At 44.2% G+C, this 27,894-nt stretch overlaps 1 protein-coding gene across 2 annotated transcripts in view; it reads left to right on the forward strand.

Moving 5' to 3' along the window:
* Nucleotides 1-27,894, forward strand: part of PLXNC1 (plexin C1) — a 145,634-nt gene that overhangs the window by 16,303 nt on the left and 101,437 nt on the right. For both annotated transcript variants that reach the window (XM_082350412.1, XM_082350413.1), the window contains exons 2-4: nt 2,912-3,052; nt 14,034-14,168; nt 17,572-17,672. In XM_082350412.1, the coding sequence (XP_082206538.1) occupies nt 2,912-3,052; nt 14,034-14,168; nt 17,572-17,672 (377 nt within the window). The remainder of the gene's footprint in view (nt 1-2,911; nt 3,053-14,033; nt 14,169-17,571; nt 17,673-27,894) is intronic.

Consider the following 27,894-nt stretch of genomic DNA (forward strand, 5'->3'; position numbering starts at 1 on the left):
ATGGGATTACTGGGTGGCTTAGGCTAATCATGGTTTCCCAGGCTTGGGTTTATTGCTACCTGAACAAAATTAGGGTTTTGTGGCAAAGGAGGAGGTGGGCATAACTGCCACAGGTGTGGCAGCAACCGTTTGTGTTTTTAAATAAGGTAATGATAGCAAACGTGGATTGTGTGTTACTATGTGCCAGACGCTGTTCTAAGCTTTACCTAGGCTTGTGTCCTAACTCATTCAGTCCTCGTGATGAATCTATGACCTAAATGCTGCTATCGTCACTTCCATTGTATAGAGGAGGAAACTGAGTCACAGAGAAGCTAAGTAATGTGCACAAAATTACTTAGTTAGAAAGTGACAGAGCCAGGATCGAAAGCCTGGAGGTCCGGCTCCACTACCCTATATACTATCCTTATTTAGTCGGAGTATTATAAGATATTCCAAGCAGCACACAGTCAGTGCAAGTTACTACTAATAATAGCAGCTAGCATGTATCAACATGTTATTCTTACTACCATCATTATTATCTCTCCCTCATAATTACCCTACCGATCAGACACCATTGGCCTTATTCACAGCTGAGAAAGCCAATCCCAACAGGGTTCGATGAATTGCCCACATCACCCGGGGGATGAGAACCAAGCTTGAATGCAAACCTAACTTCTCTGACCCCTGGTCCCAGGTGGTTTGTTCTATGCCATCAGCTCCCAAATTCAGGAACATTGATTTAATGGCCCTACTACTTACCCATGTTATTGATCCAGGACTTAATTTGGAAAACTGCAATTATTGAGAAACAGTCAGAAGCCAGGGAAGGGTGCTAGAGAGGATGGGACAGTAATTTAGAAGCAATTTTCCCCTTGTTCGTTTTCGGCTTTTGAGCCACTTCTGGGTTTTTTTGGAGTCAGTCTTTCACAAACAGAATATCTCATCCCACCTCAGCCAAGGCTAACTGTGATGTCACGGTTCTTGGCTAATCTAAATAGCTACAGTTATTAAGCACCTACTATATACCAGACGTGGGAGGACACTATCCCATTTGGTCCTTGTGGATGGATAATCAACAGTCCACAGTCATTACTCTGTCTGTGTCGTGGGATGAGGGAAAACTGAGTCCTCCAGCCAAAGATAGTGGTGTTAGAACATTCCAGATGCCCAGGCAGAGATGACGTCCAATTCTCTGAGTTAAGCACTTCTGAGATGCTCAATTATTTAATAAAAAGAAGAGGCGTGGTCGGCCGATTTTAAGTTTGAACAATTCTGGTTTTATTTTAAAGCAAGATGTGTGGTGTGGGTTTATTTTTTTTTACATCTAAAGGTCACCGACTTTTCTTTTTTCTACTCATAGTCACGAGGCATCCTTATCTAAACAGTGATCTATTGTTCTGATTCTCAGACCCACAGAGATTTTTTTTCTCAGCTTCATTTTAACAGGACAGTTCCTCATCTTCCCCGACTGTATGAAAAGTATATTTTTAACAGGAAAAAAAAAATCTCCAATGGGCTTTCTAAAAATCTTTTTAAACTGAGTTCACTATGGAATATTGTATGCAAATACGCCACGTTCTCTTAGGTTATGACATCTTTTCCTTGAGCAGAGATCATGACATTGGCGAAATCCTTGCCAGCATGTCTTTTCCTCCCAGTGTAACTTCAACAAAGAAACATAGACGGCACTTTAAAGGCTTCAGAAATCAATTTAGTCCATGAATCCATTTAGTGTAGACGTTAATGAAACTTGGTGGGTTTAAAAATAATGAATATTTAATAAGACATAAATTGAAAGACATAAACACTGTCGGCAGTAATATAATGAAGTTAATAAGTCTTAGCCTCCCCTTGCCTACCTCCCCCCTCTCCAAACGGGGCGATTTTAGGAGTTGCGGTGATGCTTACAGAAGTTTGCCGGCTCTCCTATTGGTTGAAGCGTAGATGTGCCTTCGCAAACCTTAGTACAGTTGGGAACCAAACTCTGGCAGATAAAGTATGCTATCGCACCGTGTTCAGTAGCTGTAGAAGGCAACGACTCTTTCTAGCTCTGTATCTTCCAGAGATTTGTGTAACAAACTCGGTTTCCTGTCGTTGAAAGCAGGAAGCAGCATGAAGCACTTCATGCCTTTAAACAAGGAAGAAAAAGACATTTTAGTCGACACACTGTCTGCTCTGGGTTTAAAGAGGGGCTTTATTTAATGATCAGGAGTGAGCATGTGATTCTGTGTGCTCAGAACCTCAGACCATTTACATGCCTTCAGCTTGAGAGTTAGGCTTTCCATTTCTTCTTCAAGAACATCAGCACCGGGTCCAGCCCTTGTGCTTGGTTCCTCTTTAGCCCTGTGGCTCTGTCTTACCCACCATCCATGACTCTGTCTTTCCCTCTTTACCCTCTGAATGACTTACCCTGTCTTTGGGCTAACACACCGCACTCTTCTTGTAAATCCAGAGTCCCTCCTCTCTGCCATCACACCCAATAGGATGGTCCGTCTCACATGTCTGGAAGTGGCTTGTTTAACCTCACAGAAGCCAAACCCTTGTTAAAATAAATTTCAGCATGATCCTGCAAACAGCCATGTATAAGACTGTCTCCCTCCCAATTCAGCGGTGGGCTCTTTTTTGGCAATAAAGTGGAACTCAGTTTCATATATCAGCTGGGGGAGCGTTAAATGGATGGCTAGCTCACTGCTGGCAATCAATACATGTTAATACACAGTAAACAAATGGCTTTCCATGGGTTGGGCAAGCGTGGTGATTCTGCCGATAAAGGGGATAAAAGGTTGTTCCTGGGGATCTTGTCTAAGAAAATGTATTTGGGGCTCCAGTAGGATCCTTCCCAGGTGGGCATGAGTGACATTTTATCATCATGAGAATTATCACTGTTAAAAATTATCTTTTTTTTTATTTGTGCGTTTGTGTGCATGTTCAGAATGACAAGGATCAACCTGAAAGAGTCCAACCAATCGCATCATCTACCTTGATCCATTCCGACCTGACATCCGTTTATGGCACCGTGGTAATGAACAGGACTGTTTTATTCTTGGGGACTGGAAATGGCCAGTTACTTAAGGTTAGTTTTCTGTGCCTTCTTCCATGTCGATTTTAGTATTGATCCATTTTGTGCTTTTGTATTTTGTATTTTGTATTGCTTCTGGGTTATACACAAGACCATACCGACTGCTTTGTGAACTGCTCAGAGACACCTCCCCTCACCGAAATGGCCTGAAAGAAATTTCTGGAAATCTATTTGTAATAACCTCCTACCCATGTATGGATGTGACAGACCCCTTGCTTCCTGGGAACTTGACAAGACGGTTCCCTTCCTTACTCACGAGCCGCCTAGGTGAGGCACATGGAGACCTGGACCCTACCGCATCCCGGCTCACCCTCCTAAGACTTTTAACTTTTTAGTTCTATCTCCTTTATAATGGAAATGTACAAAGCACCTGATTTCTCACAACTTCAAAGAGGTAAAAGATTATAGGGCTAAAAAGAAGGAAAAAAACAGATGTTCCTTCTCCCCAGCCCACCTGCCGCCCGCAGAGGGGGTGGTTCATTTTCTAACCTTCGTACCCACCACAGAGAGGTTAGAAATCTGAAACCCTTTGAGGCTCCCTCGCCTTTTATCTCTGAGAACTGTTTATTTCCACTGTGTGGATACACCACTGGTCGAGTTGAGATTTTTATTCACTGGGGGGAGGTGCAGGGGGAAGGAGAAGAAAATAAACTCAGAGATACCACATGACTTGTCTGAAATTATATAGCAGTTATCAATTTTTTCAGCAAGCGTTTAATGAGCACCTTCTGTGACCTCCACCAGCATTCGTGGTTGAGAATTGCACTGTTTCTTTCACCCTAGGCGGATTCTCCTTTGCCTCTCTATAGCCAGTCAATTTACTGTCAGCTCGGATTCTAAACTGAATATTAACAGATTTGTTCCCTCAACTGATCTCCCACTGATAACCAGCTGTGTGACTTGAGGTGAATCGCTTAACCTCTCTGAGCCTCCATTTCCTCATCTGTAAAATGAGATTGTACTAGATGACCTAAGAAACCCCTTTCTCTTCTGGTGGCCTCTAATTAGCCAAACCTGCTTGCTTGCTTGCTTGCTTTCTCCAAATGTGCCTTGTGTGCTGCTCCCACACCTTTGCTCACACTGTACCCCTTTCCTGGATTGCTCTCTTTTTTTCTCTGCTTTACTGAATCCTGCGTATCTATGCTTTGGCTCAACTCAAACTCCATCTCCTCTCTGAGGACTCCTAAGCCTGGAGTGATCATGTTTCTCCCTCATCTCCTGAAATACTCATTGTCTGTATCATTCTTTTGGCTCATTACAAATGTCTTGCTTTGATGCCTAACCTTTGCACTTGTGTTTGTCTTGCCTTCCCAGCTTGATTTTAAGCTTCTTGAGAAGGGGGCTGGGAATTCCCACAGCCGGATACAGTGCTGAGTGCCTGGTAGATAACTTGATTTAATCTGTTTTCTTTGGAGGAAACCCAGTAACATATGGGAGGGGGTTTGTTTGTATACACATGCTTTTAAAATATACATTGATCATCTTTCCTTTTGTGTTAGCTTTATTTCCTGGGGAAAGGTAAATAACCCGCCAGTCCTTGTATACTGAGTTGCTCAGTGCCGTGAGGCGATGTCTGGAGCTACACCAAGCTGGCCAGACTAATTGGACCCATTCGCCTGGCGGAAGAAGTTTCCATCAATCCTTACTGGGTCTCCTTGCCAATTATCTCTTCAGATTTGGGATATTTTTGACGAGTGTTTTGACAAGAACACTGTTTCCCCAAAGCTGAGCCAACCAAAACTGTTAGATAGTAAATTGGAGGTGAAGGAACACTGGCTATGAATCGTTTCCCATGGGACGGCCTGGTTTCGCCTGTCCTGTTTGTTCACCCCAGTGGTTCGTGTGCAGCTGGCTGGTGTTTAGTGATGCTGTGGTACCAAGGGGTGGAACTGAGCTGCAGCTTCAGGCTGCTGAGGAAGAGACCGCTGGCCCAAGTCTCACTTTCCGCGGCATCTGTACGGGCTACACCTTCAAAAGCCACATCTGTGGCTCTGTTTTTAGGGTTCCAGTAACAAGCGCAGGTTGGTTTTCTGTTTGTTTGTTCTGTGACTGCTAACATTTATACAGTGCTCATCACTTACCTGTCCTAATTCAGTCGCCTCCACCACTCAGCGAGGTAGACACAGTCTTCTCATTTTACAGATAAGGGAACCGGGGCCCAGAGAAGCTGCACCATTTGTCCAAGGTCACACATGGCAGAGCAGGGATTTGAACCGGGAACCACTTCAGAGACCACACTGTTATGTCTCAGGCTACACTGGCTTGGTAACTTGTGCCCCAGGCACGGGCAACCACTCTGTGCGGGTTCTCTGGGGGGAGTGGGAAGCATGTTGCTAGAGAGTCACGTGGCAGTGGGAGTGGAGCAGGTTCAGGGTTCTTAGAAGCTCAGGGAAGAATCCCAGCTTGAGAAGGCAGACCGTCTGGCTGAGGGAATACCTCACTGGCAGGATCACTTCTTGGGAGTCAAACCCCCCCACCCCCAGCTTCCCTCAAGAAGGTTCCCCCCTCAGGAGGAGGTTGGGAGGGGAGAGCGTGAGCTGACGGGGCCCCGCCAGCCTCCCTAGGACAGCCCACTCATTCCCAAGACTCCCCTATGTATCCTGCCTACAGATGCTGGGATGCAGCCCCTGAAATCACCCAGGGTCCTGAAGCCCCGGGATTGTGTAGATGATTTGGAAGGCACAGAGAATCTCCAGATCTGTTTATTCAAAAACTTCAAGCTTGTCCCTTGCCAGACTTGTCACCAGAACTGTTAGAAAAGACAAACATTGATAGACACAAGCTTGGCTTCTTCAGCCACAGAGTGGAGGTACTAATGAGCAGAGAAAAACAAAACCCAACCCAAGGCAGCCTGCAGGAGGAGGAGAAGGGGCTTGGATCACTCAGCCTGACTCTTCAGTTTCCCTGGTGATCAAGAGTTGACTGCCTTTTGACAGACGCCAGGCACTGTACTATATGCCTGGTTGGAGGAGAGGCAGGAAATAGCATTTGGGGGCCAACTGCTCTTTTTGACCAACACACACACAGACCCTCTGATTTCCTAAATCTCTGAAAACCTCACAGAGTTTTCGTAGAGTTTGGTGCAATTTTAAATATCATATTACTTAAATGATTTTTTCTTATTGTAAAAGTAATACATGCTCTTGGAAAAAGTTGCAAAGTAGCGGGGTATGAGGGGAAAGCAAAGAAAAAATACCCCTCGTTTTCTTATGTAGAGGCAGCTGCTGTCAGCATTTTAGATTCTTTTTTTTACATAGTTGAGGTCAGACTCTATTCAGTTTTGCATCCTTTTTTCTTCAGTTAATGAGGGAAAATGCTTATATTACAATGTTACGGCAAACTGTAAGCAGTCTTTTTAAATAGCTGTATCATATTCTATTATATGGAAACATTATTTTGAGCTTAAGCCGAGATATTGAATCATTTTTAAAGTGTCTTTAAAGACATGCACTCTTCCGAGTCATCTGGCACTACCTCTGAAGGTAAGATTTTATTGATGATAAGCGGAAAAATTAAAGATTTCATAATATACTAATACCTTTACTGCCCTCTTTCTCCTACCTTTATTTCTAAATCCCTTTGTAAGGTTTTAGAAAAACTGAAGGAATTTGGAACTGAAAGCGTCCTTTGCGAATATCTGATCTGCCCCCTTATTATCGACTTGCCATCCTAGTGGTTGTGTGAGACAGATTATGTCCAGTCACTTTTTCCTCTGGATATTTCCTCATTTTACTTCCTTTCTGAGCGTGATTGCATGCTGTAATTTTTCACTTGTCAGCATCTTCACTGAGATCAGCTGAAAAAGTAGGGCCACATTGCACTCAGTTTTTGGGAATTCATATCCCACGTGTTGCGTGGCCAGGATGCTGCAATGTGTACTCATTCTTATAAACACGTGCTCTTTCTCCAGATTGTGGTACAGACTATGGTGTAGTTTGGATTCCTTTGAGCTGACTCTGTTGCATGTAGAAAATTGTCCTTATTTCAAGGGCAGAATCGAATATTTTGAACTTTTCCAGGTGGTAAAATAAGTAATAAAGAAATATGCATGAAATTCGAAATTTGTAACTTCACCCATGCCCATTAACCTTTCTTGTAAGCAAAGAAGAAAAGACGGCAGTAGGCGAGGAATAATAACAGCTAACACTTCTGAGCTCTTACTATGTGCCGGGCATTAGAACCAGTGTCTGCATGGGTTTACTAGTTCAATACTATTAGTATTCCCACTTTATAAATGAAAAAACCTGAGGCTCTGAGAGGTTAGGTAACTTGCTCAAGGTGGTTTGAATGGAAGCAACCAGTCTCCCAAACAAACTGCACTGATAATTCAGATGTGTTCTGTAGAGCTTGGGAGAGTTTGTGGAACTGGTTTTTATTTTTTATATTCTAATATTGGAGTATCTGGGTTAACATCAAGATGCAAGTATTTGAGGTTTCATGAGAAGGTCCTATGGCTTCTGTGGTTTTAGTTTATTCCTGTTTAGGGACAGCTTGCTGACAGCCCAGCTGAGTGCAGACTTCTGTGTTAGAGGAAGGCAGAGCCCTCTCCTCTCGGGGCTACAAGTAGCTCCTGGGAGCCTCTGAACCCCCTTAGGAACCCCTGCTTTTCCCCAGTGAACTCCTTTAGAGCAAAGGTAGGAAATCTGTGTTCAAGTTGATTTTTAGAATGGCTCCAGCAACAGGAGGCTAGGGTTGGGTTTCTCCAACATCCTTAGGCCTAAAGCAGGGTTCAGGATTCAGGAAGCCCTATCATGCCCTTTCCCCATATCCAGCAGAGAAGCACCACGCCCACGCTGAGTCAGGGCTGGCTACCTATGTAGCTCTCCAAACTCTGCTCCTACTAGTAGATTTCATTTATCCAAACCATGGAGTGAGATTCAACCCATTTCCAGAAAGTTCTTCCTGCCTCCAAACTGTGTAACCTTTGAAGAGTCTGCCTTGACGCTGGTTTTTAAAGTTTTCGAGTGAAAAATAAGAGAAAACAAAAACAGGTCTTTTATAAAACCGAGCTCTATTTATACTCCCACAGAATGTTCAAATAAGGAAAAGGAGGCCATGAGGAGCCCAGGACAGGACCTGGGGCCGGAAGTGGCGGGGGGGGGGGGGCACGGACGCTGAGCTGAGGGAACAGACCAAAAAGTAAAGGCAGTGGGAACTGTCAAAACCTGGAAGTGGGCTCTGTGGTTGGCTGTTGAGAAAGTCAGGTTCAAGTTTACCCCCATCTCACTCCTTCCAGTGTGTGAGTGTGCAGGGACTCCCCGATTCAGAACAAATTCGCCCGTGTAATCCACAAATCTAGAACTCATGGTTCAGGCTGTACGCTTCTCTTACTACTTACATCAAAATCAGTAGATTGGAAACCAGAGAGTAATTTGCTTTAATCTTTATATTTCATTTTTATTATTACTCCTACTTACTGAAGCACAGTAAATGCTATCAGATAATTACCTTGCTTTCCTCGTGTGTGTGTGTGTGTGTGTATGTGTGGTTTAAGTCTCCTTTGCAGCATTTCTTAGAAACTGTTAATGGAAAAAAAAAAAATAAGTGAGAAGAATGATTGGTTTACCCTTTAACTGGTTAGCCTCACAGAGTGAGGTATAAGAAAAGAAACTTGGTGTAAAATATTTTAGCGCTTTGAACACCCATGGCTTTCCCATGTCATGGTAATAGTAAAGAAAAAAAGAAATAGTCTTTTGTTTAATTTTTCTCCCCCTCATTTTCCTCACCAGGCTGTCTTTTCCGTGGATGGTGTTGTAATGCAGCTAACGGTATGGTGTGGAAGTCTCACACACCATACATTTCAGGACTGTAGCTGGGAGGGTTGTTGTTGGTTTTTTTTGTTTTGTTTGTTTGTTGGTTTTTTTGTATGCAGTGAAAATCCCAAGGCTAGTTAATAGCCTGCCATGAAGTTTCAGGAAGATGTCAACAGAAACAATATGTTGACACTCACTGAAATTCTCCATCAGGGAAAATTTGTTTTCCACACGGGCTGCAGCTGGAAAAATCTGAAGAGCCCTATAAAATCTTGAACGCTAATAGAGTATGTTTTTTCATTTAATAAATATTTATTGGGCACCTTTTATGTTCCAGGCACTGTTCTGGGTGCCAAGGATACAAAAGTGAACAAAACCGACAGTGCCCTTGCTCTCATGGTGGGAAGAAAAAGACAGAAAACAACTAAATGGATTAACCAGTAATGAAGTCATTTCACATGGTGATAAGTGCCATGGAGAAAACAGAGTGATGTGTAGAGAGGGACAGTGGGGTATGGTAGAAAGGTGACCAGGGAAGGCTTCTCAGAGGAGGTGACATTTGCGAAGGATGAAAGGCTATGTAAGAATATACATGGCAGAGGCTCAGGTTGACTTCAGGTTAGATCTATATTAAGATCGTATGCTGGAAGCAATAGATGAAAATCCACATCATGCCCGAGGAGTGTGTGTGCATTGGATGCATTTTCTCTTATGCAAAATTCAACCCATTTTGGGTTTCTGTGACTCACTGTTACTTCCTGAATCACTTCACTGATCGTATTCTTTTCCGAGGCGGCCCAGCTCCGGTCTTGCTGGCTTTCTTTTCTGTGTTGACGTTGATGTGACTTTTGCAGTTAGAAGATCTAAGTGTTCCACTGATGCCCCTGTGCTGGGCTGGGCTCTGTGAGTGGAGGTGGGGATGGGTGAGGTCGGAGGTGATATTAACAGAAATCCAGAGAAGGAGGAGATCCTTCCTGTAGACATCTGAGAGAGACGAGGACCATGCTGAAGCAGAGACCCCAGTCCCTCTGTGCAGCACGTTGCTTTAGTAAAATTAAAGATGTGATGAAAATGGAAACTTCCTTGGGGCTACGGAGATTCTTCTCTGCATAATCTAGCAAAAAGGAAAACCATTGGACCCACTCATCCTCAAACACTTTTAAAATTTAAATTGCATGTATTTATTTTTAAAGACAATACATTAACAGTGTTCAAAACTCAAAAGAACCAAGAAGGCCACCCATTCTTGACTTCTGGGGCAACCAGTGATAACGGTTTAGAGATATTTTATATATGTCTGCGAGCAAAAGGGGGAAGATAGCCTTTCTCCCCTTTTATTAAACATATATGTTATATATGTGTATATACATGTACATATACATATTTAATATAGCATGGTGAACATAACATATAATACATAAAGAGCTTTCTGATTCTTTTCATTGCTAAATAGTATTCCATTGCTTGCACCATAGTTTAGTTAACCAGGTCCCTATTGTTGGACGTTTCGGTTGTTTTAGTCTTTTGTTAGAACACACGATGCTGCAATAAATGCCCATTACATATATCATTATATATGTATATATGAGGGAGTGTGGGATCTAAGGGTATGTGCTTTATAATGTTGAGAGATAACGCCAAATTACCTTCCAGAGAAGTCTCCCTCCCACCAACAATGAAGCATACCCCTTTAAACCCAGCACCTGCAGTTATCAGGACAAGCTTCACTGTAGGCCTCTCAAGGTAGCTTGTTCAGGAAACTGGTTGGCAAATCCTGACACATGTACACTTTGGTAATTTAAAGAGAAAAAAAAGCAAGCAAGAAAGGCTTCCCTGCCATAAGTCCAAGTTCTAGAGAGAATACTGATGCTTCATCTCTAAGGTATCAAGTAAATAAATCTGTATTGACCCAAATAAGATCTTTCTAGCTCCTTACCCATCTGTATCCACCATGCTCCAAAAATAAATAAAATAAAATAAGCTCTAATAACAACTGCAGTGCAGCTCCTAACTCACTTGAAATGGATGAGTGGTGGTGCTTTGTAAATTGTTTTTATTTACTTCTAAATTTTAAAGCAAATCCCAGACACTATGTCATTTCACCCCCTACATATTTCATTATGCATCTCTAAAAAACTATGATCATTTCTTTAAATCACCACAAAGCTGTGATTGCAAATAACAAAATCATCAGTAATTCTTTAGAATTATCTAATATCAAGTCCATATAACTAAATTTTCCTGATTAACTCAAGAATGTCTTTTTAAAATTGTTTTGTCCAAATTGGTATCTGAACAAGGTCCTCAAATGACATTGAGGTTGTTCTGTTTCTCTTAATCTGAGTGACCTCCTCCTATCCTATGATTCACCTCTGTTGACTTTTTGAGGAAAGAAAGTCTGTTGTCCTGTGGAATGTCTCACACCGTGGATTTGGCTGTTCACTTTCTCGTGGCGCCATTTAGCTTGTTCCTCTCCCCCTTCTGTTTCCTAATGCTAAATGGAAGTTAGCACTAAGGCTTGATCAGATTGGGCTTCAGCTTTATTGGCAAGAACGCTTCATAGGTGTTTCTGCCAAATGATGGTTTTAACGTGATGAATTCATCAAGAGAGATCTGGGCAGCAGCCCTCTCCTGAACCTCACTTGAGAATGTTTCTATCAGTCTTTATTTTAATCTGGCTTCCTATCTCTCCCCTCTATACAGGCACTTTCCAAGAACCAGATCAGCTGTTTGAATCTGAGCTGATTAATAAAGAATGTGAATTAGAGATGGGAAGACAGGAGCCTGGCAAGTCCACACTTGGTCAGTGCCTGCCTGATATCTCCCTTGGCTCATAGTTTTCTGTAGGCCAGGGTCTCTAATAGAACTTTCCATGATGATGGAAATGTTCCATATCTGCACATACAATATGATAGCCACTAGCCATATGTGGCTAGTGATTACTTGAAATGTGACTAGTGTGACCAAGGAAGTGAATTTTTAATTTAATTTAAATTTAAATAGCCATGTGTGGCTAACGGCTACCATATTGGATGGTGCAGCTGTAGAGTCATTTATAAATGACTTGCGGCACAGACCTTTCCCACCTCCGTTGGGACCTAAATGCTGCTTTTCCTTTTGAAAAAGTCATATTTAATCTATTTAGTTACATTGACTTTACAGAGCTGCCACTGAACTTAGTGAGCAGTTCATGGGCTCCTAGTGAGCTACTAGTTGCACCAAATCCACCTGGGTTTGATTCTTAATTTTTGATTAAATAGCAAAAATGTGCTTGCCATCAGGATGTGTGGTACAGGCATGTTATTGCTCAGTAGATGTGTGAATGTAGACTTTGAAAAGAATCCCAGGTGCCAGTTTTTTCTTTTCAAATCATATGCCCAATGTTACTGATGTCCACAGTGGTAGAGATATGAATATAGATATCATATCTGGATGTTTTCAAACTGACAAAATGTTGAACATCTTCACTTTCAAAAGCATTGTATTGTTTGGGGCAAAGGGGTAGGTACCAAGATGATTAAGACATGGTCCCTACCCAAGAGGTGCTTGTAATCTAGTAATAGGTTATTATCCATTGAGTATTGTTCATGTGCTAAGCATTATTCGTAATTCTCATTTGATCCTACAACACTGTGTATAAGGAAGGCATTGTTAGTTCCATTTTAGAGGTGAGGAAATTGAGGCCCGGGGAGGTTAAGTAAGTTACTAGCTCAGAGTAGCACATCTACTTGAAGGGTAGAGCCAGGATGCAAATCTGAGACCAAGCTACCATTATATTTCTCCAGGATTAGGGTAATCGTCTTCCGAGGAGTCTTCATATCCATGCTTCAGACCGCACCTTCTCACCATGTGTTTCCTCTGCTCAAAGCCCTACAGTGGCTCTGCATCTCTCACCTAGAGTAAGAGGCAAAGTCTTTACACAGGCCAACAAGAACCTATATGATCCACCCTGTTACCTCGCTGTCCACTCCTCTCTACCTCACTTGTTCTGCTCAGGCCATACTGGTCTGCTCTCATTTTAGGGCTTTTGCACCAGTGGGTCACTCTTCTAAGAGCACGCTTCATCCGCGTATCTAAATGACTCGCTGCAGCATCTCCTGCTAGTCTCTAAATAAACGTCACCTTCTAATGAAACCTAATGCTGAACACACATTCTCCATCTTTTTACCCCTCTTAATTTTGACCTATATCACCTGCTAACGTATTTTTTTTATATTGGAGTATAGTTGATTTACAGTGTTGTGTTAGTTTCTGGTATACAGCAAAGTGATTCAGTTGTACATGTATGTAATCTATTCTTTTTCAGATTCTTTTCCATTATAGGTTATTACAGGATATTGAATATAGTTCCCTGTGCTATACTGTCGGTCCTGCTAACTTTTTTTTTTGGCTGCGTTGGGTCTTTGTTGCTGCGCGCAGGCTTTCTGTAGTTGTGGCGAGCGGGGGCTACTCTTCGTTGTGGTGCGCAGGCTTCTCATTGCATTGCGGTGCCTGCTGACATATTTTATAATTTACTTATTTATTGTTAATTGTCTATCATTATGCTCCCCCCACCCCAGCATGCACGTGAATGTAAGTTCTGTAAGAGCAGGATTTTCCCACCATTTGTTCACTGCATTTTTGCAAACACCTAGAATGTGGCAGATAGATATAGTGGATGTTCAGTAGATGTTTGTTGACTAAAGATGAGTGAAACTCAGGTATGTCCAACTTCAAAGCCACACTTACTTATATTTTATATATAAATATGTACCTACTCGTTTAGGCCTGTTAAGTTGTCCTGGTTACTTTAAAACGCGGAACTGTGTAGACCCGTAGAGGAGAATCAGAGTAACCCATGCAGGTACCTGTCAGGCTGCCTGCCTTTAGTTTTAAGATCACTTGGCATAGCACTAATGAAGCTGTCACTTGCGGCTTCTCATAAGGCCAGTTGTGGATAATGAGCTTCCACATATGAGGATACTGCCCCAGCACTGAGGAGTGGCTTTGTGTGTGTGTGCGTGCACCACGACTTTGTCCCCTACGAAAGCAGAAATACCAAGGTTGTTATCACCAGCCTTGTTGAAGGCTGAGATATGAACCGATGATTAAGGAACGTGATACCTTAGCCAGTGTAGGTAGTGAGGAAGAAAGGATGTAATCTTAGGACTAAGCCATAAGTTTTGCCACCCTGAAATTCAAATTATTTAATAGAAGTCATATTTCTCTTTTTTAAAAAATAGGTCATTCTTGGTGAGAATTTGACTTCTAATTGTCCGGAGGTTATCTATGAAATTAAAGAAGAAACACCTGTTTTCTACAAACTCATTCCTCATCCTAAGAAGAATATCTACATCTATCTAACAGCTGGAAAAGAGGTAGGCAGAAAAATACTAGTTACTGTTTCTGTCTTATGAATACAAATTGTTTAATTGATGTCATTATCGAGTGGTGAAGCTTTTACTTTGAACTACTGAGTTTAAACACTGCTGCAGGCTTCAAGAAGACACGCAGTGGTTCACAGGCATGGAATTAAAAACCTTACTGTCAGTAAGTAAGCAAGAAATATTACCTCTTTAGACAATTTTATTATTGGCTATATTTCCAGTGCCAAGTTTTTCAGAGAAAGGTATGCTTGCAAATGGGAGCATAATCAGCGAGGTAACTGAATTTACACATTGATCGTGTGGGCATTGAATGGTTAGATGCATTTATGAATATACCCGATGGGATTGGCTTTGGAATTTGGGGTTAATATCAGGCCATAGTCTCATACACATTCATGAACCGGGAAATATATGGCACTCACCCTCCCTCTCTTAATTTATCTGGCTGTTTTAGTTTTTCTTCTTGCTTCAGCTTACTGAAATAAAAAGGATACCTTTGTACATTTTCTTCATTTTTACAAAGTGCTTTCACCAAGGGAAGGAGGAGGGGAACTAATTGTTACTGAGTCCCTACTGACGCTGTGCTAGTTACTATTCCAAAGAGGGTCTCTCTAGATGCATAGAGTTGTACACACACACACACACACACACACACACAAACCACAAAGTATAATAAACAATGTTAATGAAATCTGTCAATAATCTAGTGAGATAAAAATTACCCTTGTTTTATATATGAAGAACTAGGACTAAGAGAGGTTAAATATCTTCTCAAGGATATATATAGAGCCTTGTCAGGGCTAGGACTTAAATTCTACCCTGATGTTAAAGCCCGTGATAAATGGTATCAAACCCCAAATTTGTGAAAACCAAACAGGCCATTCTGGCATGGTTGTTTTGACCCATGACCATTTGAACATACAAAGTGCAAAGAAGATAAGTGAGACTTACATAATTACATAATGGATATAACAGATGCCCTCAGCCCACCCTCATTTTCCATTCTTTTCCTCTCAGTCATTCTATGGAGAAGAGCAATGACATCAATCTCCATGTGCTGGCCAGGTCGCAGAGAAGATGTGCAGCACTTTTTCGCTTCTGACATTCCTAAAAAGGCTATATTGCCTTTTGCATGTTGAAATGCCAGTTATTCAAAATGACTGCATTGAGATGGCCAGTGGATCTCATATACCTTTGTTCTTCACCATATAGAACCTTTTTGACCAGCTTGCTTCAACATTTAAACACTATTATATTTCTTCCCCAGGGTTCTCGTATTTGAAAGATTTTTGTCTACTCAACAAACTGCACTTATTAAGTAACAATTCCCATTCTCAGGCGTTATTTATCAAGGGCATCTCAAAACGGCCACTCAGAGCGCTGACTCTGCTACCACACGGAGCTGATAAAATTCCAGCTCAAAGCAAAGACACTTGCAGCCTTGCTTAGTCTGTGCATGTTTTTCCAATCAGCTTTTTGAAACATTGCAAATAGCTCATAAATCCTTTCCCAGACCCCAAGACTGTAGGCTGAGAACCACAGTGAGAACTACCAGTAGTTGATAGGTCCTCACTTTCTGAAGGTGAAGAGTTCTAGTCTGGCCATTCAAAGCCTGAAGTCCCGGGAAGAGTTTTCCGCTGGGCATCAAAGCTGGTTATTCTTACCTTCTTCACTTAGATTCACTGCTAGAGATCCTATTAGTAAGACTTTGGTTCTCTGGTTGAGCCAGTATAAGCCCTAGAGAGACAAAACCTAAGGAAGGTCCTTTCCTAGACTCTTGGGGAGATAGTAACAGCCAAACTAAAATGCCCTGCTACATCCATAGAATACCCGGTCATTAAAACAACCATATGGAAATAGATGCATTGCTGTGGAATAGTCCCTATAAATGTGTTAAGTTAGAGAAGCAGGTCCAATATAGTATTTATGGTGGCCTTTCTTTCACATAGTTATATGTTTGTGTGTTTAAGTACATGTAGAGTCATTCTCATAGAATGTTCTAGAGACTCATTTTCCACTAAATGTTCTGAGCAAAAGTGGTCCCAGGAGCAGATGTTACTTACTGTACCGCTCCTAGAGTATCATAATAGAGCATTCAAAGGCTCTCAGAAGCCTTGTGCTAAGGAAACATTTGCTTTTTCCCTGTGAGGTTTCACATGTTTGTTGGACCGTGGAAACTTTTTCTCATGTAGTAGCAATAGCCAACATTTATTGAGCGTTTATTATGTGCCGGGCAATGTTGGTAATAACCCCGTGAAGTCAGCAGCACTATCACCGTTTCACAGGTGAGGAAACAAGGTTGGAGAGATTCGTGACATTTGTGAAAATCCCCCAGAATTACAAAGATGTGCTGTGAGCTACAAGGAAATGTCCGCATTCTGGTTAATTCTGGCTCAGGCTGGTGGTCTGCCCACCACGTCTGTCAGCAGCACTGGGGACTGTGAGATGATGGGCGTGGTAATCCTCCATGAAGCCAGCTTGGAATGGAAGGGTATTCCTCGGGATAGCCCCTGCTTTTCTCACAAACCCCTTCTAGAACTCTCTATTTCTCTATATGTGTTAAGAAGTTACTTATACTTTCCAGCAGGTACAACTTCCTGGCTTAATGAATTCCACAGGTTTCCTGACTACGCTGTGGGATTTTGCCTGCAGAAAGTGCACCGTGTGAGGCTCAGGTCCTCCCTGCCTCCCCCCAACCAACCCCGCTTGGAGGCTCTGCCGGCCTCCAGGGCATGGGTGTGCCCAGCACCAACGCCCACCTCAGGGGCTGCTGTTTTCTGACAACCGGAAGAGGCAGCTCTAGGGGCCAGGAATGATTGGAAAACTCCCCCTGTTTCTTTTATTTTCACCTCCAGTGGAGGGAGTGTGAACAGTGAGCCAGGAGAGGAGGTGATGGGTTACCCCTAAGAGGGGTGCGGGAGGGTGGTCCTCATTTCCGTGTCAAGTGCCAACCTCGTGCTGACACTCCAGGTCAGAGCCTGTTGCTTTCCCCAGACGCTCATCTCCAAGGTGCCATTGACTGTCACTGAAAACCAGGTGACCTGATTCCACGATCCTTGAAAATCACTATTGGCAGGTCAGAAACCTGACTGTGGATCAGGCTCACCTGTGAGAACTCTTAAAAAGGCAGATTCCTAGGCCCCACCCCAGACCTACTCAACTAGAGTCTCAGCAGCAGGGGGTCTGGGAATCTGCCCTTTCAAAAGCTCCCCAGGAGATGCTGATAAACTGCTTCATACCCTAGAACTTGAGAACCACCGCCCGATGTCATTACACAGACATTCGGCGTCTGAGTGGATAAATGTCTCTTTGTGGCCCTTCATCAGATAAGGTGTTGTAGCTTTTCTGGTGTTGCTCGTAATTCCCTCTGAACTGCCGTCATCTTTATTTTTAGGTGAGGAGAATTCGTGTTGCGAACTGCAGTCAACATGAATCCTGTTCGGAGTGTTTAGCAGCGACAGACCCTCACTGCGGTTGGTGCCATTCACTACAGAGGTATTTCCTGAGTTCTTTCTCACCAACTCACAATTTCGAAACAGTGTCATGCGGCTGCACACTTGTTGCCCTACTTTAAGGATCCGTTCCAGTGACCTGGGGGAAACTGATCTCTGCGCCAACTAAAATACCATCGTGTAATCTGAATTAATTCTCAGGGATGTTCCCAGTTGTGTCGGTGCTACTGAATCATTTGACCTGAACCACTGAGAGGGTCCCCAACGTGGAGGGCAGGGGTTGAGAGGGGTTGGGGGGAAGGATACTGGCGTAAGTCGGCGCTGTCACTTTAGCTTTTACTTTCTACAGAGTTCTCCAAGACTGGAGAGAGATGCAAAATGTTCTCTGTCAGAGGAGATAAAAGAATAGGCGTGTTTGAAAATTTTCAGATGAACCCTCATGATGTCACGTGTTTGGTTGGCTCCGTGGAGGCCTGATTATTGATGATGTTGTCTCTGGATGCGCTGTACAGCTGTGCACAGGCCTGATGTGCAGTCTCCGTCTCCGGGCAGAATCTGCCCAGCCTGGTCTTGAATTACGATGTTCACGACCCATCTAGGCCCAGGGCGACTTGTAGCAGCTTCCTCGCCATGGCAGCTCCCAGCGTCGCTGGGACCGGCCTGGTTGGATTCGCTGTTGCCATGGCAACCCAGTACTCGGGCTTTTGCTATAGAAGCAAGGAAGAGAGAGCCTGAGCTGCAGCTCAGGCAGGGGGAAAAAAAAACCATAACAGTGTCTGTCAGTTTGGTGCTTTCAGTTTTTAAAGGTGAAAAAGGATAAGAAAGAGTAGAACAGGTGCAGAGAAGCTGAAGGCTAAACAAGGGGCAATTTAGGGAAAGAAAAGAAGACTGGGAGTAGAATTTGGGAGCCTTTGGGGGAGGAAGGCAAGAGCAATGAAGGGAGAGGGGAAAAATACAATATAAGCAAGAGGTTCAGGAAACAAACTAAAAATATGGGGATGGAATTAATTAAGAGTTCATGGAGGAAGTCTGAAGCTGAGATGCAACAAGACGCATAATTGCCCTTGCTTTTGCTGAGCTTCCTTACCGGGCTGTTTCCTTCAGAATCATCGGCAGACAAAAGAGGCAAGGCCAGGAAGATTCTCATGAATAATTGTAATTGGGTAGGAACGTTTTCTTCTTGTCGCTTGCTTAAGACTAGAGTTTAAGAAATTAACTGATCATGAACAGCACTGCATCGCCACACACCCACTAAGCAGTTTGCCATAATCTTTCTGATCTGTTCCATTTATGTAGCTTCTCTGTCTATATTTGTAGAGCTCTGTGCAGGAGTTAATTCAGTGACAGCAGTGGAGATGGCGGTGATGGTCACAGTGGTGATGGTGATTAAATAGCCATGTGTAGCAGCTAGTGGCTACTCTATTGGCAAACACAGGTCTGGCGTTCATAGGAGATGTCCGAGCTGGTGATATGACTTTGGGGGTTAGCAGTGTTCTGATGGTACGTCGTGAAGTCTTCAGACCAGATGAGGGAGGGAGTGTAGATTGAGAGGAGGATTAGTTGGAGGACTGAGCATTGAGGCAGTGCAGCGTTTAGGGGTCAAGAAGATGAAGAAGTAACAGACGCGGAGAGAACAACCAGAAGGGGAAGCGGAAAGACTAAAGAAGGTGGCCGGCTAGAAGCCCAGGGAAAAAAGGAGGAGGGGAGTGGTCCATTGTGCCAGATTGTGCAGAGAGGTCAGGCAAGAGAGGAAGAGAATTGAGCCACTGGACTTAGCAGGCGATGACTGGTTACGGTGACAAGGGCAGGAAGTGGTGCTAAAGCTGTAAGAGAAAATTAGAAGAGGGCAGGGTGGAGACAACTCTTTGGAGGAGCTTTGCTGAGAAAGACAGCAGAAAAATGGAGCAGACGTTGGAGGAAAAAGTGGAGTCCAGAGAGCTTTGGGGTTTTTTTTGTTTGTTTTTTTTTTTTAATTTTTATTTATTTATTTATTTATTTTTGGCTGCGTCGGGTCTTCGTTTCTGTGCGAGGGCTTTCTCTAGTTGCGGCGAGTAGGGGCCACTCTTCATCACAGTGCGCAGGCCTCTCACTGTCGCGGCCTCTCTTGTTGCGGAGCACAGGCTCCAGACGCGCAGGCTCAGTAGTTGTGGCTCACGGGCCCAGTTGCTCCGCGGCATGTGGGATCTTCCCAGACCGGGGCTCGAACCCATGTCCCCTGCGTTGGCAGGCAGATTCTCAATCACTGCGCCACCAGGGAAGCCCCTGGGGTTTTTTTAAGATACATGAAATAGTGTGTTTTTGTGCTGTCGGGAAAGTTCCAGTAGAGAGAGAGAAACTGACGATACAGGAGAGAGAAGGGAGAACTGTGGGGTGTTGTCTTTCAGCAGATGAAAGAAAGTATGATCTTGTGTGCCAGCGGGAGGCCCAGCCTCAGCCAGGAGCATGGGACCCTTCATCCTTGGTCATGGGAGGGAAGGTGAAGAATATGGACTCAGGAGCAGGTCGGTGATGGAAGCATGCACAGTGTCTTTGCATGTGGCTTTACATCATTCTCAGTAATGTAAGGTGGGTGAGGTGAGGGAGGAAGCCCTGGAGTTGGAAGGGAGAAGAGAGAGAAGGTATGGGACAGAGTGGAAGAGAGAACAGAGCCGGGAGAGGGAGAACAGTTGCCAGACAACATCAGGGCTCCCTTGAAGTCAGTGGTCTTGCTTTTGAAGTGAGAGCAGTAAGCATGGGTTTGCTTTCACAAGCCATGTTTGGCTCCATGGGCATAGTGGTAAGGTAGTGGAGAGTTAGATTTAGCCAGAGATGGGGCTTAGCCAGGAAATACATTCAAGAGGGGAAAGCGGGGCCCAGGAGCTGAGGGTGCCTGCAAGGGATGGGCAGTGATATGCATGTGGGTACTTACAATAGTGGACCCTGGTCTCCAAGCCAGAAGTGAGCTCTAGGGAGGGACGTGAGGACACGAGGGAAGTGAGGGTTGTGAAAAGGTAGCCAGCTCTGTGCAAGGGAGGTTGTTTTGGGGTTTAAATCTTGTTGGACCTGGGGAACTGGAGAAGAGGTAGTGGTCGGCCTATGGGGAACTTGAAATTAAGGTCATGGAGGGGGTGGAGTTATTGGTACTGACAAGGTCTGGGGTGTGATTGTGTAGCTGAAATAGGATGGAGGACAAGATCATTGGCAGAGAGGGTCAGGGAACTGAGGGAGGGGTCAGAGTGTTCGGTGGACCAGTCACCAAGAAGGACTATGGGAGCAATGTTGGAGAGACCGAGGAGCCAAATAGTCAAGAAAAGAAAGGAATTGCCCATGGGCGGGGTGGTCTGTGGATGGTCTTGACGAGGAGGGGTCGGGGTGGGGGGTCTGGCAGATGGCCCGATGGCGTGAGCTTCCGAGCTGGGGAGCGCAGGGGATGGGGCCAGGCTTGGAAAGAAAGGAAGAAGATTCATCCCGAAGAGGCAGGAAGACACAAGTAGGACCACTGTGATGAGGGAGAGGAACCAGCCAGCCCTTGGTGGGCTGCAGGGAGGCAGTGTCCTCGGGGAGAGCCTGGTGATCAAGACCAGCAAGAGGGTGAAGGGAACAATTGAGGAAGTTGAAGACATCAGGACTTTTATTGATGATAAAGGAATCCAGCCTTCTGGAAAAGCCTGCTCACGGCTTCCCCTGCTTCTGCTCTTGTCCCCTCACCCCTGCCCCAGGAGGAGTGGTCTTGTAAAAATCTAAACCAGATCATTTTATTCCCCAGCTTAAAAACCTCCACTGGCCTCCGTCACAGAATTCAGTTTGACTCCCCTGCTCCCAGGGCCTGAATACACAGGGCTTCCCAGAATCGGGTCCTTGGTTATTCTCAGACATCTCATGCCACTCTCTCCTTGGTTCACTCGACCCCAGCCACACGAGCTTTCTTTCTGACTTAAGAATATGCCAGGCTTGTTCCTGCCTCAGGGACTTTTCACCTGCTGTTTCCTCAGTCTAGAAAATTCTTCCCCAAATCCTTCCACGGCTGGCTCTTTCTTGCTCATCAGGTCCCAGCATACATGTCTCCCTGCAATGACCCAGTCTGAAGTAGCCTCACCTGTGACATCACTGTTTTATATTCTTCCTGGCCCCATCACTATTTGAAATGATCTTCTTTCTCTGCCTCTTCCTTTATTAAAATGTAAGTTGCATGGGAACCTCGTCTTGTTCATGACTGTATCCCCAGAATCTAGAATGGTGCCTGGTGCATAGTAGGTGCTTAAAAAATATACGTTAAATGAATGGAGTACACTGAGTGATTGGGAAACTACCAATGGCAGGCTGAGACGTGTGCGTTAAGTATGATAAAACATTCCGGATTTGTGGACTGATGGCCCTTCCCAGTCACGTCAGATCACTTGGTTTCAAACTGGCTTGGTTCTGACCTGAGATGAAATGAAACTAAGCCTCAGATCTGTGACTCGTGTTAAGCTGTCAGTACCATTCAAAATTAGGAATTCTAAAGGGGGTTGTTTTCTTATAACTGTAGAGCATCCCACTGTGTTTATTGTAAATGTCACAGATTTATTTAGAAAAATAATTTATTTTCTCTATTGAGAAGGTTGGGCTTTATTTCATACACGTCTAGAAAGTGGATTTGTTGAGGTGGGGTGGTGCAAGGAAATGATCTTCACTTCCTTTTGATCGGACGTTAAGAATAGGCATCCAGTATAAGCAGACAAAAAGCAATTAGATAAACAGTGAGCTCTAAAAAGTCTAGTATTTTATTGTTGGAACCTCAAATCCAACCTATGTTGAATTTGTCTGTGTGGGTGGAAAATGAATTTTTGCAGGCTGAATATCTTGGGTTTGGAAGCAGCTTCTCAGTTTCTCCCATACTGCAAAGCACAGCACATGTGTTTAGTTATGGATTTCCACAGAACTGGCAATCCGGAACCAATGAGCGGGTGAGGTTCCAGAAGTTCATTTGCAAGTTTGTTTGGCACTCGGAATGCATTTTCCCATAGAAACAATGTCATAAATTAAGGACTGATTCCCAAGTCAGCCCACAAAATTCAATTTATCTAATTTCAACAAATATTTATTGAATCTCTACCAAGAACCCAACGTGGGAAGTGAGATAACTAGGTGATACTGAGAGAAATCAGATGCCGTTCTCGGCCTTAAGGAATTCACGTGCCAGCTAGGGAGACAGACATGTCAGTGGCCAACGTTCATTCATTCAGTCATACATCCCATCAACAGATATTTACTGAGCGCCTACTATGTGCTTGGGATACTGTTCTTTCTTGCCCGCATGGAGCTTGCAGTCTAGTGAGGGATAGAGACAGTGTTAGTAGTCAGATTTCTGCTCCAGTAATACTGTGTTAACAAACGGATTTTTAGTGACTTACAAGAACAAAAATTTGTTTTTCTTGATCATGGGTCAGCTTCAGCAGTGGCTGCAGGTGGAGAGTTTGATTCAGGTCTGCTTCATATGTCTCTCATCCTGCACGTACTCTCCTCAAGGCAGGTAGCAGAAGCACAAGAACCCAAGCTAAACTCTGCAGCACATTCAGAGCCTCCGCTCATGTCGTGTTTGCTGATATTCCATTGGCAAGCAAGCCACATAGCCAAGCCCAGCATCAGTGGTGTAGTGAAACATACACTGCCTACTCTAGTGGCAAAGGGTGTGGGTGTGTTATTCCAGTACAGGAGAGATTGCAGAACTGGGAACAATAATCCGGTCTACCCTAATAAGTTAAGGAGCTACCAATCTACTAATAAGTAAATAGAGAATAATAGGGTTAGCACAGAGGACGTGGAGGATTCCATGGGGACACATTAAAAAAAACCAAACAAACATCTAACCAGCAAATAGCAAGTGTTGGCGAGGGTGTGGAGAAAAGGGAACCCTCGTGCACTGTTGGTGGGAATGTAAATTGGTGTGGCCACTATGGAGGACATTTTGGAGGTTCCTCAAAAAATTAAAAGTAGAACCACCAAGCTGATCCAGCAATTCCACTTCTAGGTATTTTTCTGAAGAAAATGAAACACTAATTCGAAAAGATACATTCATCCCTATGTTCATTGCAGCGGTATTCACAATAGACAAGATACGGAAGCAGCCTAAGTGTCCATCGATAGACAAATGGATAAACAAGATGTGGTGTATATATACACAGTGGAATACTACTCAGCCATTATAAAAATGAAATCTTGCCATTTGCAGCAACATGCATGGACCTAGAGGGCATTATGCTAAGTGAAATAAGTCAGAGAAAGACAAATATTGTATGATTTCACTTATATGTGGAATCTAAAAAACAAAACAGATGAACAAAAATAACAAAACAGAAACAGAGTCGTGGGTACAGAAACAAACAGGTGGTTGCCCAAGAGGAAGGGGTTAGGGGGATGAGTGAAATTGGTGAGGGAAATTAAGAGGTACAAACTTCCAGTACAAAAAAATTTGTCATGGGAATGAAATGTACAGCATGGAGAATACAGTCAATAATACGGTAATAACTTTGTATGGCAATGGATGGTAACTAGACTTGTCGTGGTGATTATTTTGTAATGTATAGAAATATCAAATCACTGTATTATGCAGGTGGAGCTAACACAGTGTCATAGGTCAGTTATACTTCAGTTACAAAGACAACAACAGGTACAGTGAAAATGAATCCATCAAAGAAAACTAACCTAAACTTAAGGTCAGAGAAGGCTTCCTGGAGGAAGGGATGTCTAAGCTGAGCCTGAAGTGTGAGCAGATGTCATCCAGGTAAAGAGGAAGCGGGGGAAGCTGAGGGAACAGACGGTGCCAAGGCTGGAAGCCGGAGGGGCGCCTGGCCTAATGCACAGTAGGGGAAGCGTGCTGTCTGAGGAGCGCTGGTTAATGAGGGCGGCGTGGTAGGCAGGGGCAGGGGAGGAGGGGTCTTAAAACCCATGTAAAAGCATTTGAATTTCGTTGGAAAGACTTTGGGAAGCCATCCCAGGGTTTCAATCAGAAGACAGACTAGATCGTTTGTGTGTTTCAGAACAAGCATTCTGGTGCAAGGTAGACTAGAGACGACACCGCTGGAAGCCAGCAGGTCCCTTAGAAGGTGGTTGTAAACCAGCAAGAGATTGGGGACTGAATAAGAGAGACGGTAGTGGGGATGGAAAGAAGTAGGTGGATTTAAGAGCTATTTGGAAGGTAGAATTGACAGGACTTAGGGATTAATTGGATCCCCCCTTGAGTCTGACACACTAAAAATGGGGCCATAAAATGAAAAATAAAATATCAAGGTGGCCACTGTTTTTCTGGAAGATGTATTCTTTCTCCCTTGATCTAAGTCCTCACAAAGAAAGTAAAGAAATGATACCAAACATACACTGGATTCCTACCATGTTCCAGGCCTTGTACGAGGCACTAGGTTGGAGCCCAAAGAACGGGTACCCAAGTCAGATGGAGAAGGACTTCCAAGAGATGTGGAGCTGAGTCTCATAGGTGCAGGGGCTTTGCTGTTGAGATGATAGGGCAAAGAGCATGGGTATCTGCCTTGTGTACCAGAGGGACAGAGGTGTCATTGACCGAGCAGGAATGTCGGAGAACTAGCCGGTTTGGGGTGCCCAGTGATGCAGGGGGATGACTTCCACACTGGCAGCAGGAAGAAGGCAGACCTGGAGCCAGTGTGTGGGGTTGAATCCAGGCTTCTGCGTGACCTGCGAGTTTCTTATCTTCCCTGTGCCAGATCTCCTCTTCTGTAAAGCAGGCTAGTAACGGTGCCTCCCTTGCAGGGTTGCTGAGAGAATTAAACCGGATGATGGGCATGAAGTCCTAGGCACAGTTGCCTGTTCAGAGCAAGCACTCAAGTGATGTTAACTACTACTGTGGCGGAAGCCCAGAGGAAGGAGCCCTTGGCTGTAACCAAGGTTGGGAAAGGCTTCAGAGAGGAGGTGGCATTAAAATTGGGTCTTGGGGAAGAGGAAAAAAAATGGGTCTTGAGGCCTGAGTAGACGTTCACTGAGGGAAGGAGCGGGTGAGAGGTAATTCGGGGAGCAGAACCAGCACAGTAAAGAGATCATTTTATTTTATTGTTTCGACCGTGCGACCTGTGGGATCTTAGCTCCTCGACCAGGGATCGAACCCGCACGCCCTGTAGTGGAAGCACAGAGTCTTAACCACTGGACCACCAGGGAAGTCACTACAATAAGAGATCTTTTGAGGGGATGGCAAATTGAATCATGTTACCCCAGCACTGGCTCTGGAAGCAAGGAAGTAGATGGGAGGGACCACGATGGGAAGGGCTCTGAGTTTGGACTTTATTAGTTGATGCTGGGAACTTATTAAAGGGTTTTCAGCAGAGGACTGACACGATCATATTTGTGTTTTTAAAAGATGATCCTGATGGCATTGTGTATAGAAGACGAAGTGCGTTAACCCAAGCATTAATTGTACCACACTTGCCACTCCTGCCCCCTCTAGGGTCACTGTCTTCTAGTATATTTTATAAAGAGTGAGTTTATCTCACGTCTCTTCCTGAGTCATCTACTTAGCGGCTGTTTCTCCAAATTTCACGTACCTCTCCACTTCTCCCAACACCACCACGGGCTCCACTTGCGGTCCCAATCACGTAATGGAACCAGGGCTGGGTCCCCTTCAGAAAATGGGCCACATAGGAGAGGCCACACTCACCTTTATTGTCCCATCCCAGAATGCCCCACCCTGCACAGGATGTGTTCAGGGCGGGGACAAAGCCCCCAGGCGTGCTAATGATAAGGTATCTGTGGGCTCCCCTCACTTATTTGTATAAATTTAACATTTACTCATATCCTTCTGCATGTTTCTTCCACGTTTACAGTTAGAAGACTTCCAAGCAGCCCCTGGTAGCAGTTTTTAGGTTTTCATCTGCTGGCTGGCTGTTCAACACATGACACTGTGAACGAGGTCATTTCTCAACCCGGTCTGACAACAGACTTTCTGAAAGGGTTGGGGTAACAGAAGGGGATTTGAACACTGGAGAGAAAAATTAAAATCCGCCTGCTAAAAATATTCATCCTCAATACCCTAGAGTAATAAGCAAAAAGAATTCAATGATTTGCTTATGGACAAACCCAGTTCCTTGCATTGCTCTCCTGTCTTGAGGTCTGTCTTCCCTCTCTCTCCCAAGAGACATGCCTTCCTCAAGCCTCCCCAGGGCCAATCAACAACCCTAAGGCCTATGAGCTGTTATTGCCTGAAAACTTGACCAAGACAACCCCTGGTGCATGGTAACCCATAGCCACATTCTTCTGAAACCTGAGTTACTCTGGTTCGGTCTGCCATCATGAGAGCTGGGCACTATGTAGCAGAGAAGGCCCCTGAGGGCTTTTCAGTAGAGGAATCCATCAGAATGTTCCCACTTATCCTTCAGAAAGCTATTACAGTGCCCCTTCTCCTCTTCAAGCCTGCCTTGAGTCCAGGCCCAGCCAGGAGACAGGGTCACCATGCATGGAGGAGAATATGCTTATAACACATCACATGCTGTGCCCTGAATGTTCCATGCATGTTCCATTTAGTCCTCCTGGTACCTTGTGAAGAAAGTACTATTACAATTCCCACTTTTGAGAAGAGAAAACAGCCTTAGGTTTCTATATTCATTTCCTACTGCTGTGGTAGCAAATCACCACAACCTTGCTGGCCTAAAACAACATACATTTATTATCTTGCAGTTCTGGAGGTCAGAAGTCTGCAGTGGGTTTCACTGGGCTAAAACCAAGGTGTAGAAAGGTCTTCATTCCTTCTGGAGGCTGTAGGGAGAATCCGTTTCCTTGTCTTTTCTAGTATCTGGAGGCAGCCTACGTTCCTTGGCTTGCGGCCTCTTCTTGCGTCTTCAAAGCCAGCGGTCTAGCCTCTTCAAATCTTTCTGGCTCTGAATTCTGTTTCATCACGTCTCTTTTGCTGACTCTGACCGTCCTGCCTCCTCTTATGCAGCCTCTTGTGATTACTTTGAGCCCACTCGGATAATCCAAGATAATCTCCCCATTTTGAGATCCTTAATCACATCTTTGAAGTCCTTCTTGCCACGTAAGGTCACATATTCACAAGTCCCAGAGATTAGGACATAGATATCTTTGGGGGCCATTAATCTGCTTACTACAGGTTGTATAAGTAGTGGAACCAGGATTCAAATGTAGGCTCAGCTCTAACTCCCAAGCCAGTACCTTTACCTACCACTATAGTGAAAGGGAAGAGAAACAAAGGAGACATTATCCTTCATGGTGGTGGGAGGAGAGGGCGGATCCCGGTCCAAATGGACACAGCATGGATGACTGGTTAAATA

This window comes from Balaenoptera borealis, assembly GCF_965194805.1.
Source record: "Balaenoptera borealis genome assembly, chromosome: 13".
In the NCBI taxonomy this organism is placed as follows: Eukaryota; Metazoa; Chordata; class Mammalia; order Artiodactyla; family Balaenopteridae; genus Balaenoptera; species Balaenoptera borealis.